Source organism: Aspergillus viridinutans (genome assembly GCF_018404265.1).
Source record: "Aspergillus viridinutans IFM 47045 DNA, scaffold_3, whole genome shotgun sequence".
NCBI lineage: Eukaryota > Fungi > Ascomycota > Eurotiomycetes > Eurotiales > Aspergillaceae > Aspergillus > Aspergillus viridinutans.
In genome coordinates, this window is record NW_025091219.1 from 700,746 (window position 1) to 716,496 (window position 15,751).

General features: G+C 52.0%; 7 protein-coding genes across 7 annotated transcripts; 4 read left to right on the forward strand and 3 right to left on the reverse strand.

Moving 5' to 3' along the window:
- Positions 1 to 755: 755 nt before the first annotated feature.
- Aspvir_005207 (uncharacterized protein) lies at positions 756 to 2,363 on the forward strand (the record flags this gene model as incomplete). Its single annotated transcript, XM_043268426.1, has 2 exons — positions 756 to 1,652; positions 1,707 to 2,363. 2 exons carry the CDS (start codon positions 756 to 758, stop codon positions 2,361 to 2,363), a joined length of 1,554 nt encoding a protein of 517 aa, XP_043124361.1.
- Positions 2,364 to 2,773: 410 nt separating this feature from the next.
- Positions 2,774 to 3,773, reverse strand: Aspvir_005208 (uncharacterized protein; the record flags this gene model as incomplete). The annotated part of the gene is made up of 2 exons (XM_043268427.1): positions 2,774 to 3,651; positions 3,701 to 3,773. The coding sequence occupies 2 exons, from the start codon at positions 3,771 to 3,773 to the stop codon at positions 2,774 to 2,776; spliced, it is 951 nt and encodes a 316-aa protein (XP_043124362.1).
- A 768-nt stretch (positions 3,774 to 4,541) lies between these two features.
- Aspvir_005209 (SD08430p) lies at positions 4,542 to 6,670 on the forward strand (the record flags this gene model as incomplete). The annotated part of the gene is made up of 2 exons (XM_043268428.1): positions 4,542 to 6,283; positions 6,331 to 6,670. The coding sequence occupies 2 exons, from the start codon at positions 4,542 to 4,544 to the stop codon at positions 6,668 to 6,670; spliced, it is 2,082 nt and encodes a 693-aa protein (XP_043124363.1).
- A 507-nt stretch (positions 6,671 to 7,177) lies between these two features.
- On the forward strand, positions 7,178 to 7,643 carry Aspvir_005210 (uncharacterized protein; the record flags this gene model as incomplete). Its single annotated transcript, XM_043268429.1, has 2 exons — positions 7,178 to 7,273; positions 7,338 to 7,643. 2 exons carry the CDS (start codon positions 7,178 to 7,180, stop codon positions 7,641 to 7,643), a joined length of 402 nt encoding a protein of 133 aa, XP_043124364.1.
- A 72-nt stretch (positions 7,644 to 7,715) lies between these two features.
- Aspvir_005211 (putative ABC multidrug transporter) lies at positions 7,716 to 12,215 on the reverse strand (the record flags this gene model as incomplete). Its single annotated transcript, XM_043268430.1, has 2 exons — positions 7,716 to 9,141; positions 9,187 to 12,215. 2 exons carry the CDS (start codon positions 12,213 to 12,215, stop codon positions 7,716 to 7,718), a joined length of 4,455 nt encoding a protein of 1,484 aa, XP_043124365.1.
- Positions 12,216 to 13,846: 1,631 nt separating this feature from the next.
- Aspvir_005212 (uncharacterized protein) lies at positions 13,847 to 14,425 on the reverse strand (the record flags this gene model as incomplete). Its single annotated transcript, XM_043268431.1, has 1 exon — positions 13,847 to 14,425. One exon carries the CDS (start codon positions 14,423 to 14,425, stop codon positions 13,847 to 13,849), a length of 579 nt encoding a protein of 192 aa, XP_043124366.1.
- Positions 14,426 to 15,102: 677 nt separating this feature from the next.
- Aspvir_005213 (Yae1 family protein) lies at positions 15,103 to 15,738 on the forward strand (the record flags this gene model as incomplete). Its single annotated transcript, XM_043268432.1, has 1 exon — positions 15,103 to 15,738. The coding sequence occupies one exon, from the start codon at positions 15,103 to 15,105 to the stop codon at positions 15,736 to 15,738; it is 636 nt and encodes a 211-aa protein (XP_043124367.1).
- Positions 15,739 to 15,751: the final 13 nt, after the last annotated feature.

A 15,751-nucleotide genomic window follows, 5' to 3' on the forward strand; every position in this document is an offset into this window, starting at 1 on the left:
CCCCTTTTGATCCCTATGATGGTACCGAGCAATTCCATTCAATTGTACAACAATAGATCATGTCAAGAGGGGCCAACTGTCTCACTTAGGAACAGATGTTCAAATTCCTGAAACCACCCATCGACCGAAGTGGATCACAATTCTGAAGCCGCGGTTCCTGATCCATAGGAATGGTGATGCAGCGTGGCTGAAACCATGGGCGTCTTAGCGCGGACCGTACCGGACTCACCCTCGCCCTAAGCCCTAGATGCCTGTTTTGGCACCCTTGGTGCCTCCAAAGTCAGGCAGCATTGGCCTCAGCCTTAACAGGCGTATTAAGATTACCAATGTATCGGTGACCCTAGTAGAAGAACAGCTGATCTTCTTCTGATCTTGCGTATCGTGGTGTAACCACAGTTGATGATTCGGTCAGACGCTTCCGTGGGGGTCTCATGGTGCAAGCCTGAGGCCCCAATCGGCTTGACTTGTTCATTTCCTTCTGTCTTGCTTGGTGTCCATCGCTACCCATTTCGCGATTTTAGTGCCTTTTATCTTTCCTTTTCTCCCGACGGTCCTTGCTTGCTCCATATGAAACCCACCCCGCAAGTCGGATGCTGCTCTTGAGCGCTTCCATCTCGTCCACCGTGCTTCTGGTACTGTGGACGAGTGACTTGGTATCTTCCGCTGTGCGCCTTTGAACTCTGATCGGTAGGAAAAAAAGATTAGAGTCATGTTCTGAGTTCTATGTACTCGAAAATACCAACAGTGATCGCATCATGGAGCCGTCAAATTTTGTCGGCATCGATGAAGTTCAGTACCGCAATGAGGTCCTTCTGCTTCCATCCGAAGAGGCCGAGGTCGCTCGGGATAAACGCCTGGTTGAAGAAGCACATGAACTGGGATTAAAAGTTCCGGAAGTCGAGATAACCGCATCGGTGGCCGCCTCGATCGCCTCGGGAATCATAGACCTGTCCTCCCCTGTCCTGTCTTCCGGTTCCTCGACGGACCGCAACTCGATATGTGAGGTAACACACTCTTACGAAAACCCTCGGCTGGACCAGGTTGCCTCATCTCTTTCGGAACTCACCGTCTCCTCCGATCCCCTGAAATGCGGCAGCCCCCGATCGATTGCATCGCTCTCCACGCGCCCCACGTCACTTTGCTCAAGTGAAGGAAGACTGGTTACTGGTCTAGATGGGGTCTTTGCGGGGCAGCCGGGTCATAGAAACTCGCTGTTGAGCATATCTTCGACCGAGAAGAAAGAAAAGCGAAAATCGAGCTTAAAATCTGCCATTGGCAGGATTCATTTCCGGAAGAAGAGAACGCCCTCTACGGTCCTCCTTCCACCCGCAGCTCAGATTACCGTCGCTAGAGGGCAAGCGGGCGTGGATAGGATCTACGTGGAGTCGAGGCGGAGCGAGTCGCAAAACCCAACTTCAGACGAAGAGAGCCAGGCCATGAAACTTGAAATACCGATTTACGATAAGGAAACAGTGCAAAGGAGTCTTGAGAATGAGGCGTTAGTCCAGCTGCGCGAATTGCACAAGTCGGAAAGAGATCGCCATGTCGCCTTCCAAGATAGTTTTTTGATGCAGCTCAGACGCAACCAGCAAGTTGCCGTGGCCGACAGGCTCTCGGAAAATAAAGCCTTGGAGGAGCAGAAGCGAGTGAAGGTCATTCCCCCAAGTTCAAGGCCGGTATTGCAGACAGGCTAACGACTCTTGCAGAATGAGGCCGATGCTGCTCGTATGGAGGAAAGGCAGCTTGCAGTGGAGATGGATCAGCTGCGCGAATTTGAGAGGGAGAAGCAGAACTCCCGTACTCGCATCAAGTATATGGAAGGATACTTCAACAACGCGCATCCCCCACCGACATCGGATTCCGAATCAATATCCAGATCCGACCAAACAACTCCGGTTCGGCAATACACCAATCAGCAAAAGTCATTGCTGGCGCGGGAGTACCATGATCGCGAATGCATGGACCGGTTACACACGGCCAAGATTAAGGTCCTCCGAGACCGACAAGAAATCCGACTACAGGAGGCCATCGCGCGAATGGAAAGGGAGCTGGACGCGCTCATCGACAAGCATGCACTGGAATTCGCTCAGCTGCAACGACAACACCAGCAGGAAGAGGCGCTGGCGACGCACGCATTCGAGACGAAGAAGACGAAGCTGCGCCATCGCTGGAACCTGGAAGAAGCCATTCTGCGCAAGAATCTTGAACTACAACATGGACACCCGTATAGCGCTCTACCTCCACTCTCGTTCTCTGATTCGCATTACGAGACGCGGGACTCGGCCATTTGTGTCTCGGAAAACAGCACGAACATGAGCGGTGACGAACAGACGCACCCGAAGGAAGGTGAATCAGTGCATTAATTTATGATGTGATGTTTTGAAGTGATACCCTTTCTTTCTTACTAATCATCTCACTTGCATATACCTTGCAGCTATCGCCTTTCTATTGCCATGGCGGAGATAATGTTTATTTTCACCATCCAGCTATGGTTGATACTTTTCTTGTAGTTATTTCATTGACAACCCCCAAGAGCTTACTTCATTTCACTTTTCATTGTTGGACAGGCGAGGATCATATATACACTGGGGGCATGTTACTTGTGCATAGCATTGATTGGAATCAGTTTTTGTGTATAATTGATAGATATCAGCTTTATGTGCCGCTTCTACCTCTCGAGAGGTAGAATTCAATGGATAATATAGATCTTTTCCACCCGAGTCAATGTCAACCACATGACGAATTTCTTCGGCCCTTGCATCAGCGTTGCAATTCATTCGCCTGATGAGGGTATAGCATGTTGCCGTAACCTGTCCAGGAGTGTTTCTACTCGTCCATCACCCCCAATAAACACAGCTTCCAGCCTCTTGTCTCTCCCGCGGTCGCCGATGATGACTGTACGCTCAATGAACCCCGTGTCGGAAAGCTTGAAGCGTCCCACACGTCCATCCTCCCATTCCAGACGGACATACGTCGCCTCGAGTGCCGTCGGAGAAACCGACACAATCCCTAGGTCATTCGGTTCCAACCGACTCCCGTCTACACCGCCACCCACAGTCCCATCTTGAACACCGCCCAGGTCTTCCTTTAGCATGTTAACCGCATCGACTCGTAGATGCCACGCAACAAGCTGTCGCCTCAGTTCGCGAACTAGACCCCGCAGGTCCTGCTTCCGCACGCGACCCTTCCCCGGCTTGAGGGGTGCATCCTCTTCCGCGGACTCCTGCGTTGGCGGTAAAGGCAGATAGACGCGCTCTAGTTTCTTGACAGGGATAAACGCAGGAATTGTGTGTCGGTGCACCCTCAGCCTCTTCTCGTCGCCCGCGCCGGCCCGTCTCAGAAGCACGTAGTAGGGCTTCGTGAAGCGGCCGTTCCGACAGCAGATATCAATGCGCACACCTAGTAGATTCGGATGGTCCGAATGCGGAGAAGGATCTTTGAAGGGGAAGGTGGTTGTTGAGAACGCGACGCGGTGATGGTTCAATTCGGCGTGCTTATCGGCGGCTTGGACGAGGGGGGAGACTTCGTCGGTTAGGGATGAGATGGGCGTAGGTGCTGCTGCTGCTTGGCGCGCCTTCAGTCGCTTTTGAAAGTTGTCTGATGAAAGAAGGCTGGAGGTTAGGAGTCGACGTCGTCGTTGGAGATTGCGGACTGGTATGCCGTTAGCTCTATGTGATATGGGCGGTTCTTTAGGACTCACTTTCGCGCCGGATGGAGGATATCTCGGAGTCTAACTGCTCTTCCACTTGTTTAAGACTGTCTGGGGACTCCATTATTGTGGTTTGCAGTATACAGGCGATTTCAGTCTCATGCAGATATGATGGTGCGGAGAAGTACTTTACGACCATGTCATGTTTGTTTGTGTTGCTACGGCGTCACGTGTCAACAAATCCCTCCAGACTTAAATACAACGAAAATCCATTTTCGTCCCAAGACACAGAGAGAAAATACGGAGTAGTCTCAAGCTCTTGTTCCTCTCCTTGGTGATGTCTATGCACTTTTGACCCTTGATTAGGTACACAGTTGACATGGAGATGCCACGATAGTAACAGGAGTGAGATCTCGGGCATGCGTTAGGCAAGGGATTCACGTCAGCCAGCACAGATGGCATCAGTGCACATCGAATAGCCTAGCTTCTATCCCGTAAAGTGATGAAGAATCATTTGCACTTGCAGTGTATATTGGAGCTGATCTATAACGAGCTATGACGATCTGGAACCATACTTGAGCCGTGTCATCCTGTATTGTTACACTGGCAAAAGACTCGAGACAACGGTGAATGGAAAGTCAGCAGTGACACAGACATCACTGTAACTCCCATCTAGATCAGATGCAGCTACAGTTAGACTGCAAAAGACGTGAAGAAAAGACATGATAGCCTCAGCCCTCGTCCCTGAACTATTATTAGCCGACCCCCGACACTAAGATAAGCTTCGCCCAAACGATCTCCTCCTTGAGGCCAGCTTGCCTCAATCGTCAGTCCAGATTGGACCCTAGCACCTTCTCCTCCACTTTCCACCGCCGCATTACGGAGTAGATGGATGCATTATCCTAATCTTGACCCTGTCTCTCTTTCCAGTCATCCTCACCCTTCCACTCCTTCCTCCCTTCATGTTCGAACCACGTCTCAGGACCATCTCCGGCACGATCAGCACTCTCCCTCCACAGCTCACCAATCCGAGGAGGTAGAACTTGACCAACTAGCATGCAACAGCAATAATCGCAGCAATAATCGCAGCAACCACAGAGGCGCAATCAACACAGAAGTCCCTCATCAGCCTGAAACTTCTTTTCCTGCACCCTCAGATTTCGAATCCGACTCGGACAGTGAGGACGATACGGCGGGCACGCGACTTCTTGAGCATCACCGCGGACGAAGCAGTACACAGATGAAGAACAAGAGTCGTACGGTTTCAAAACGTCGCTCCAAACCGAGCTTGACCCTCGCGACCGGCACGCAGAACGGCTATGCTGGCGACGAGATGAATTCCAATATTGAAATGCGCAAGAGGGATACCTCCCTCGAATCATCAGCTGGGCAGGCCTCGCGCTTGATGTCCCGGCAGAGCTTCTCCTTGAACGATGACCCCCCGATCACTCCGCAGACTCCAGCTATGGCGACAACTAGCTTCGCCAACTTGCCTTCCTCCGACCGACGAAACTTTTTGCTGCTTTGTGTTCTATATTTCCTGCAGGGGGTCCCTATGGGGTTGGCCACAGGATCCGTTCCGTTCCTGCTCAAACCATACCTTTCCTACGGTCAGATCGGCGTTTTCTCGTTAGCGTCCTATCCTTATTCCTTGAAGCTTCTGTGGAGTCCGATTGTCGATGCAGTCTGGAGTCAAAGGTTTGGGAGACGGAAGAGCTGGATCACACCAATCCAGGTCATTGCGGGCCTGGCAATGATCTATCTGGGCGGGCACATCGAGGAGATGATGGTACAGGCCGGTGCCAATGGTGGTGCTGGCGTCTGGGATTTTACGTGTTGGTGGTTCCTGCTTGTCTTTTTCTGCGCCACGCAGGATATTGCGGTGGACGGCTGGGCCATCACGCTCATGTCGCCTCCCAACATCTCGTACGCCTCGACCGCGCAGACCGTTGGCCTCACGGCCGGGCACTTCCTGTCATATACGGTCTTTCTGGCATTCAACTCAAAGGATTTTGCGAATCGCTGGTTTAGAACGGCTCCCGGCGAGGATGGCCTACTGTCTTTGGGCGGATACCTGAAATTCTGGGGTTGGGCTTACCTTTTTGTCACGATCTGCTTGGCTGTCCTGAAAAAAGAAGACAAGACGAGGGATCGGGACAGCATCACCGATGTCTACAAGAGCATGTGGAACATCCTGAAACTCAAGAACATCCAAACAATCATCGCGATCCATCTTATCGCCAAGATTGGTTTCCAGGCCAATGATGCCGTCACCAGCTTGAAGCTGTTGGACAAGGGATTCGGCACGGACAACATGGCGCTGGTCGTTCTGATCGATTTTCCTTTTGAGATCGGTCTGGGCTACTATGCTGGAAAGTGGTCGACAGAGTATACTCCCATGCGGCTATGGTGCTGGGCGTTTGTCGGACGACTGGCTGCAGCCGTCCTGGCTCAAGCTACCGTCATGATCTATCCGGCCAGCGAGGCGGTTCCTTTTTGGTACATTTTGGTTGTGATTGGGGAGCACGTCTTTTCGACATTTATGAACACAGTCATGTTCGTTGCAGTGTCTGCTTTCCATGCTCGCATTGCCGATCCCGCCATTGGTGGAACGTACATGACCATGTTGGCAACGTAAGTCCCCTTTGCCCATCTTCACTGCTGTACACTGACCCGTCTAGCGTCTCCAATCTTGGTGGTACATTCCCTCGGTACTTCATCCTCAAACTCGTCGACTTTTTCACCGTGGCCACCTGCATTCCCCCATCCGTCCCGCCTGCGGCGGAGAAGCTGAAGGGCGATTTGATCACGTCTGCGTTCTCTTGCGCCTTGGAGCCTGACAAGAACCGCTGTGTCAACGGCGGTGGAGTATGCGAAACCAGTCGCGACGGCTACTACATCACCAACATCCTGTGTGTGTTGATTGGAACAGTCACCTTTATCATGTTTATCCAGCCTGCGGTCCTGAAGCTCCAGAGTCTGCCTCTGAGGGCATGGAGATTAGGCAATGGAGATCGGTAGTAGACGCCAGGGCTATGAAATGACATGTCCAATCATTATACTGCGGCCATTGCGTCCATATTATGTATATTTGATAGCTTGCCTGAGCGTCATGGCCCATCAGACCTCTGCGTTAGACAAAAATACAATTTGGCAATACATCTGGTACTCTACGCTCCATGTCTATGCATGGTTTGCAAACGCACAGGAGTCAGGACCCCTGTACATCGCCAATCACATCCTCCACCAAACAATCTGTAACAAACACGAGTCACACCATTCGTCATGTTCCTGGCCAGCGGGCCGCTGCAGATTCGAATCTAATATAGTAAGGACATACTTGCGACAAATACCCCTGCTAGATAGCTAGCTCCTAGGATCAATAGAAAATACTCCGTACTCCTCATGCCCTTTTCCATCGTCACCTTTGTCCGCCCCATCTCGACCTCCCCGCCATCATCCACTTCATCCAAATCATCATCGGGGTCCTCAGAGCACAGAGTAAATAGCAATACGAGACCGACAACAATGTATCTACCACCGCTCCTCACCCTCACCCTAACCCTCATGCTCTCAACAACATCATCCGCCCTCCAAACCCGCGACATCCTCAAACCCCGCAACGTAAGTTTAGCATTTATTCTCACCTTTTACACTGAATAGCATGTTGTCTAACGGACTGGAAAAGTGGGACCTCCGCCTCCTCGGGCCGGGGTGTAACCCCAACGCGTCGAATATCGACATCTCGGTTTTCCACCAGTCGGGGCTATACGGGGCGGACTGCGAGGGTCTCGATACGAGTGTCTACAATACGACGAGTGTGGAGAGTGTTTCGTGGAAGAGTCCCGGGGTGGATCGGTATGATTTGTGTATGTATAGTGATGCTCAGTGTGCGGGGGGTAATGCCGATGTTATTCGCGATGGGTGGGAGGTTTGTTATCCGTTTACTGGGTGGGAGGGGTTCAGGGTTGTTGAGGGGGGTGGGGAGTGTTGAGCTGGAGGGAAGGAAGTGGGTGTGCTATTGAGGTGTGGGCTCTATCTATGTACATGTGGCTGTGATGGACAGTTAAGCAGTCTTGCTCTTCTTGCCCTTGCCAAACGAAAAGTTCCACTTCTTCACCCGGAAACAGTAGTAGAGCATCACTGCCAAGGCGATGTCGAACGCGACGTACGCCCAGAAGATCCCAAAGTTGCGCCACCGCTCGCTCCAGTAGATGTTGACGCTCGCCAGGTACTGGTCTGCGACGGAGAGAGAGCAGAATTCGCACGAAGACGTCGCGTTGGGGTTGCTGAGGTAGCCCGGCGCCACGGCCATGTAGGCTGCCATGTATTCCTGGCATGTCTGCCCCGATGGAGGATTGAAGACGGCTGTTTCCGCCGCGCTACACTTGACTGCACGGCCGTGCATCTGCGTGGCGGCCATCCCGCCCACCCAGTAGGTGAACGGCGAGACGCGGTACATGAAGATCCAGAATCCAGGTAGTCCTTCGGGCGTCTGCATGACACCGTTGAACGTCAGAGCCATGGAGAACAGGGGGGTCACAATGGCACCCGCCGTTTCGGCGTCTGGTAAAGCAGCAATGACAAAGTCGGCAAAGGTGCTCGCGTAGATGAAAAATTGTACGCAGAACAACAGGACCAGCCCTTGCCGGTCAGACGATTGCACGCCATTTACGGCGTAGTAGTAGCAGCCAAACACGAGAATTCCCATCAGGATCTGATGGGGAATCTCGACAATGATGTTCGCAATCATAAAGGCCTTCCAGGAATACGTCTTGCTCGGCCGCTCGCGGACCTCATAGAGAGCGCGCTGCGTGATGAACAATGGGATAATCTGCTGGACAAGCGAGGAGAAGATGGCACACAGCATGAACACGGAGAAGATGACATTCTGCATGCCCTGCAGGGAAGTATCGGCCTTGAAAAATGAGAATCCGATGAACAGACCTGCGCATATGCCAAGCATCATCTTGGCCGCAATGTACATGGGGAGTCGCCAGTATTGCTGGAAAACTCGCACAGTGACAATGGGCAATTGCTTGAAGAACGGCATGGCGAATTCCTCGTGTTCGCGGTCTTTGGGATTGGTGCTATCGTTACCTTCAGCTTCGCCTCGTTTGGCCTCGTGGATGCAATCGATTTCGGTCTGAACCCCGGCAGCTTCTTTGCTTGCCTTCCACAAGTCGAACCAGTTCTCGCCTCGAGGGTTGGTGCCAGCGTTGACGACTTCAAGCATATATTCGGCTGGGTTTTCCTGATCACCACAGCGGCGAGCACCATGCGACTCGAAATAGTCGAGCAGCGTCCGCGAGTTCTCTCCAATAGGGCCAAAATACACTGTCTTGCCACCTCGAGCCAAGAAGAGCAGCTGGTCAAATTGCTCGAATAGGATGGCACTAGGCTGATGAATGGTGCACAGAATGGCTTGTCCTGCGTCAGCCAGCTTGCGGAGGAAGTTGCAGATAGCCCAAGAGCTCTGGGAATCGAGACCACTACACCAATTAGCACAAGCCAAAATCCGAGAAAAACTGTCTTACCTGGTCGGTTCATCCAAGAACAGTAACAGTTGCGGCTTAGCCGCCAGTTCCACACCAATGGTCAACAGCTTGCGTTGCTCAACATTCAAACCCTCGCCAGGCACACCGACCACTGCCTCAGCAAAGTCCTCCATGTTGAGCATCTTGATGACCTCTTCCACATACGCGTATTTCTCCTCTTTGGATACAGAGGCGGGCTGGCGCAGCATCGCGCTAAAGCGCAGACTCTCACGCACCGTGGCCGTCTCAAGATGCAAATCCTGCTGCTGCACATAACCCGTTTTTCGTTGGAAGCTTGAATGGAGCGGTTTACCATTGACAAACATGGCTCCAGTGATAACGCCCATGGTTGTACGGTGTGCCAACACGTCAAGCAGCGTGGTCTTTCCCGCACCACTGACACCCATTAGGGCCGTCAATGTACCCGGCTTGACCCAGCCTGATATGTGATCAAGCAGCCGACGAGGCTCACCTTTGATCTCGATATCGTACACCACGTCGCGCCAGGTGAAGATATCCTGCTGAGGAGGAATCGACGCAATACCTTGGTCTTGCTTGTTTTCTTCAGCGGAGGAAGAAACCACCGTCTTGCCAGCGCCGGCCTCTTCATCCGCACCAGGCTCGTGTCCATTCTTCAAATGGGCAGGCTCGTGGCCTCGACGGAAGACGAGAACCTCCGCTGAGCTGGTCGTGGCGGAATTGAGTTCGGTTGCGACGAAGTAGATGACCATGAAGCCAATCAAGAATGCTATCAGAATACCAAAGTTTCTCCAGACATGCGAATAGCTGTAGCTGTACGACGCTTGGATGTATGCATCTCCACTTACAGTCCGACGGCCGGCAACAGCACCCCTTGCCGAGCAGACGAAGGAGTCGCCTGATAGAGTGGGATAGGCAGGGATAAACTGTGAACAGATAAACTCCCGCCCATGAAACTCATTGGCTATCAGGATCTCAAAGGCGTAAAAAATAGGATTCAGATAGTGAATCCACTTGAACCACGGGTGCATATAATTTACTGGAACAACGAATCCGGTGTAAATTACTAGCATCAAAATCAGGACACCGGCCAGTGTCATGGCTTGGGAAACAGTCCTGGTGATTGCGGCCATGGTCCGGAAGACAGCACTCATGACGAACATGATGATGAACGTAATGAGGAAGTAAATGAAGAATTGGGACGGTTCGCGACGTAGACCACTCAGGAAATAGAGAATAATGTTGAACGCAACGGCCATGAGGAACTTGACTGGGATATCACTGACAACCCCTGCAATGGCCTCGGTGGCCGGATGATAGAAGGCAAAAGATGCATGTTTCTCAACGATTGGCCGCTGGGAATATAAGCTATTAATCTCAGTCATTGCGGTAAGGGCATTAAGCAGCACGGCGTAGAAAAGCGTCGCACCCTTGGCGTAAAACCCCGCGGTGGCCGTAGGAGTTCCGAAAAAGACAGAACCCACGATCAAGGCGAGAATGCAATTGCCAATGAACGTAGTCATAGTGGAAGTCCGTTCATTCCACACTCGTTGATACGCACGCTTGGTGTTGAGCTTGATCTGCATGGGAATGCTGAGGAGATACGGAGACTTGGCCCGGGTATGGGATGCCTGCGCCTGGCGCTTGCGCTGCTGAAATTCGAGGAGTTTCTCATTGGACTGCGAAGACGTTTCTCCTTGGAAAGCAGCCATCTCCCGCTGAAGCTCTTTGTATTCTTCCGACTGGTGCCAGTATGCTTCGAACTCAGCCGCGGTTCGGGGCACCTGGGACTCCATGCCGGGCCGAGCTCGTCTTTCAATTGGGTTGGTCACCGATGTGAGGAAATCTCCGGTCGTCTGACGTGGGGGACAGAACCATCCTTGCCGTTCGAAGAATGCCTTGGCCTGGCTGGCCGGGCCGAAATAAATCTGGCGTCCCTCGTACAGCACCACAGCTTTGTCAAAGAGATCATAAATGGCCTGGCTGGCTTGATAAATCGCCACAGCGTGAGCGGACGAATTCAAGTCTGCAGCCAGTCGCAAGGATTCGACGAACTTCAACGCGGTTGCCGAATCCAACCCTCGGGTGGAATTGTCCCAGGCGGCCAACGGAGCGCCTGCCAGAGCCATCTCCGCGATACTGACTCGCTTGCGCTCACCACCGGACACTCCTCGAACCGTGTCGTTTCCAACCTTAGTGTTGTAGGTGTGGCTAAGGCCGAAAACAGCCATGACGACTTTGGTCATCATCTGAGCATACTCGCTCCTGGACATACCGCCCAGTCTTTTAGATGGAGTGCGCACCGCTGCCGCAAATTCCAGAGTCTGGCCGACAGTCAAGTGAGGGAAATGCTTGTCGACTTCCTGGTTGTAGACGACTTCGCCTTTGAACTCTTTGATCATCGTAGTTTGAGGAATTCCGCTGTAGTGAAGGACGGTCTTCTCGTCAACGTTCAAGCCATGTAGTTCCCCACTGAGAGTCTTGAGGAAAGTGCTGCACCCTGAGCCGGGCCGACCCAGCACAATCAGCAACTCCCCGCTGTGCAACACACCGTTGAAGTCATGTAGAATAGTCTTGGAGGTTTTGTTCCGGAAGTTCCAAGTCTCCCGCCGAAAGGGAGCGGTTATAATGTCTGCGACCGTCTTCTGCAATTGCAAGGCCGCTCCAGTGCCGGAGACGCGAAGATGTTGGAAAAATATGCTGGCTTCTTTACGAGGAACTCCTTCTTCATTGAGCACATGGACAACCTTCCGTAACCATTTGTACAGATCAAAGTCTTTATTTTCCGGGTCCAGAGCCGGATCATCGAGTGAGATGTCGGCCACAGTGCTGACCCTGGAGACTGCATTGTCACGGCTGGCTAGCTGAGTGAGATAACGAGCTTCATCCGGGGGGATGGAAGCTCGTCGGGTTGCTACCGGAGTCAGCTCGTCGTATTTCTCTCCACGACCGTTGTGCCCAGTTCCGGTCGATGAGGTAGCGACTGAACGAGAACCGGCTTGGATCGGCGCATATTCACTTGCAACGCCGTCTGATATGTCTTCTGCCATTGTCGATTAGTATGCGATAGAAAGAAGGTGACAAAAGAAGGGAAGCTCTGCTGCTAGATTCTATGAAAATGAGGGAATGAAAGGCTGTCTTTTAGATGACTTAGATGACACAAAAGAAAGTTAAATGAATGGGAAAATATGGACGATATAAAGGAACGACAGTAATGTGGTACAAGAAGAGAAAGTCAATCTCGATGTGTCTGACAGGGACATGGAAGGCATTCTAGACTGAACGAGCTACAGAAGAAGTACCATGTGTCGGGCAATCTGCAAACCCATTTTTGGGCGTCTTTGCTTTATGCAAAGCATTATGGCCGTATATTGCCTCTGAATGCGCCTTAATGACAAACGGGAGCAAAATGTGACGATGCCGAGAATCCACCGTGGATCCGGAACCAGAAAACGTTGGACCCGATCAGTGACCAGCACTCTCCGAATCCGTGAGCCTATTGAGTACCGTAGATCCCCTTGTAAGGCCCACGGTTACCACTGGTTAACTTGGTTCGGCTGGTAGCATGTGTCGGCCCTCAGCTTATGACACCGAGAGGTGGTTCATCCGCACAGTGATTGCCGGAGCCGCCGGATATCCCAGTGGTCAAACAGTTAACGGAGTGATGATTCACCCGAAGCTCTCAATAATGAATAATCAGAGTTACTAGTAGCTCAGTATGGATCGGGTGGATACCTTCAGGGATACCTCTTTCAGAAGTCGACGCGAATCAGGCGGCCAGATAACAGTAGGACGACAGGACGGCAGGATGCAGGTAAGATGATTGTTTGTGTTTGCAGTGTATCTCCAAACAAAGTCCGTCAAGTCTGGCGTCTGCTTGTCCCTGATGGCTCCTGGTACGTATCCGGAGTACAACTACTAAAGATCATCGGTTGATGCTACTTATCCAGATGACGATGACATGTGCGATCGAAAGTCTTGGCACGTGTCCAGGGATCGACGGTCGACCCTCCATCCCCGATAGTGCCTGGACATCTGAAATTCTTCATCCAGGAATCAATGATCCTTATAAATATATATTATACCACTAGTCTAAAAATGTATCCGGGTATCCGGACGATGCACACGTCAGTCTAGGGTGGCATATCCAGAACCATGGTGATATAATATTGAATTGGGTCATTCACTGAAGCCTCGCAGATTTCTGCTATCTTAGTGAATTGCTTTTATTGATTACTGACCTTGTAGGTGTATGCACTACAGAATATGACCCTCAGAATTTGCTTTAACAATGATATACAGAAGCCGCCTAAGATAGATACACTGATCCGATATAGACCGGGGATTATATATATATAATTTAGATTGGGCAATGAAGATCAAGACGAAGTGAACATACTCCATCTGCGATCTCATCAGGTTCAGAATCTGCTTCCAGCCTTCTCATACTCTCTCTTCAGCTCTCGCACAGCACAATCAAGCAAGAGCCGAGCGTACCCCCGATGAAGTCTCCCCGTCCAACCGGGTATCCTCTTCTGATGCTGCAGATCTCCCTCCTCAGGCACAATCTCGTAGTCATGTGCGGAAGCAAATCGCACCTCTACGAAAGGCCCCTGACTTTCATCGTCTTCCACCCCATCAAACCGCTCCGACACACTTAATTCATGGCGACCACCCGACATCAACCGCCACGGATACCCCAGCGAGCGATCTTCTCAAAGAACCGACGTGGTTCATCCGGCACACGCCAGGAAACCAGCAGCCCATTCCCGTCATCCTCTGACGGTGGCCGCTCCACAACCAGCACACCATTCAGAAGCGTAAGGGACTCCCCCGACGCATCAGGCGATGCGAATCCCGCAGGAGTATCGCCAGTGTCCCCTGGAGAGAACTTTCCTTTAGCCAGGAGGCCAACGAGGCCCCCTTCTGCGCGGAGGATCTTGTTGCCTATGAACGCCCGAGCCCATGCACTAGTGATTTCGAAGTTTGTACTTTTGCGCTTATGAGGAAGGTCGTCTGTCCCTTGAGCTCGGGGCTGCAGTGCTTTGACCGGCACGCGAGCCGCGTAGACATCGGTATATGCACAAAACTGGGTTGAGGGATTCCGTGGAGTGCGAAGAGCGATGCTAGTTGTTGGTTCAGGTGGGAGAGGGGGATATTGTGCCTCGAGCGCGCTAAGGCCTCTGTGGATGCCGTATCCGATTGCCACTGGAGGGACAGCGAGGATGAGTAGAAGACGTGTCCTAGATCGTGCTGCCATTATTGGTCGGGACTATGGAATAACGTTTTGCTGTGTGGAATCGATGGTGGGACAGTTGGATTGTGAGATCGATCTCGAGTGGACAGGTCTTTTTGACCTTGGCCGTGCCCAACTGAAGGATCATGCCATCCGAGTGTGACTGGTCCCAGCATTTTGGTTAGCTTTTCGGAGAAATGATGGTCGAGATGAAACATCATTTGTCAAGGTATTGGAAGCTATCGTCTTTGTTGATCATTAAGGTAGTCTATGCTCTGATAGTGGAAGCATAAATCCTGAGGTACTTCATAGTCCATACTATTGAGAGCATCCCGAGAACTTCAGAAAGCAATTAGCACTCCTCTGTCCAGCGAATAATTTGGCAGCTGAAAGTGCAGTCTCTTTCTATAAAAATCGGCACAGAATGATAGCGACTCATACTTATGGATCGATGCTGGATAAGCTCATCTTTATTTCGTCCATCCCCACCCGTCCCGAATATCGCTGTGCCCTCAACTTTTTTCTTCCCCGCACATACAATTGCAACAAAGAATATTCCTCGAAACCCGGCTCAACTCACCGTGCAATCTCTTAACCGTGACATCTCAGAATTTAGAAAATCTACATCGTCCCTTAGTCGTGACCAAACGATCCGCACATAAGCTGATTCACAAATCTGGTCTCCCCGCATTCTACTGACCATGACCTCACCACAAGCCAATTCCCTCGACGACATCTTCGGCTCGTCCCCACCCCACGAGAACACAAAAACCCCCCAACAACTATCCAGCCAAGCTCCTGAGCCTTCGGATCTTCCCTCTCTCCGCCGTCAACACGTCACAGCCGGCTACCGCGATGGAGTCTCCGCCGCGAAAGGCGAGCACGTCCAGCACGGCTTCGATGCCGGCTTCCCAATCGGCGCACAGCTAGGCATGAGAGCAGGGACGGTGATCGGGATCATCGAAGGGTTACTGCGCGGATTTGAGAGTCGCGCTGCGTCCGGAGCAATAAAGAAACCGCTTCAGCGGAAGGAGGAAGGGCAGGGAACCGAGGCAGACGAAGCAGCGCGGCAGGCGAAGCGGGAGCAGCTGCTCAGATTATACCAGAAAGCTGTGAAGGAGCTGGAAGTCCGGTCCGTATTTGCCGGGAGTGAGGAGGAGAGCACGCAAAACAACGAGGGGCAGGAGAAACCGGAGGTTGTCCTCCGCCGGAAAGGGGACGCCGTCATTTCGCAGTGGGAGGACCAGGCCCGGGTGGCGCATTGGGAAGAGAATATGGCCGCCCTGGAGCCAAAGGAGGATGAACAGCGCGCGTCAACATCAACAGAGCAGATATGAAGATCGTTGCTGT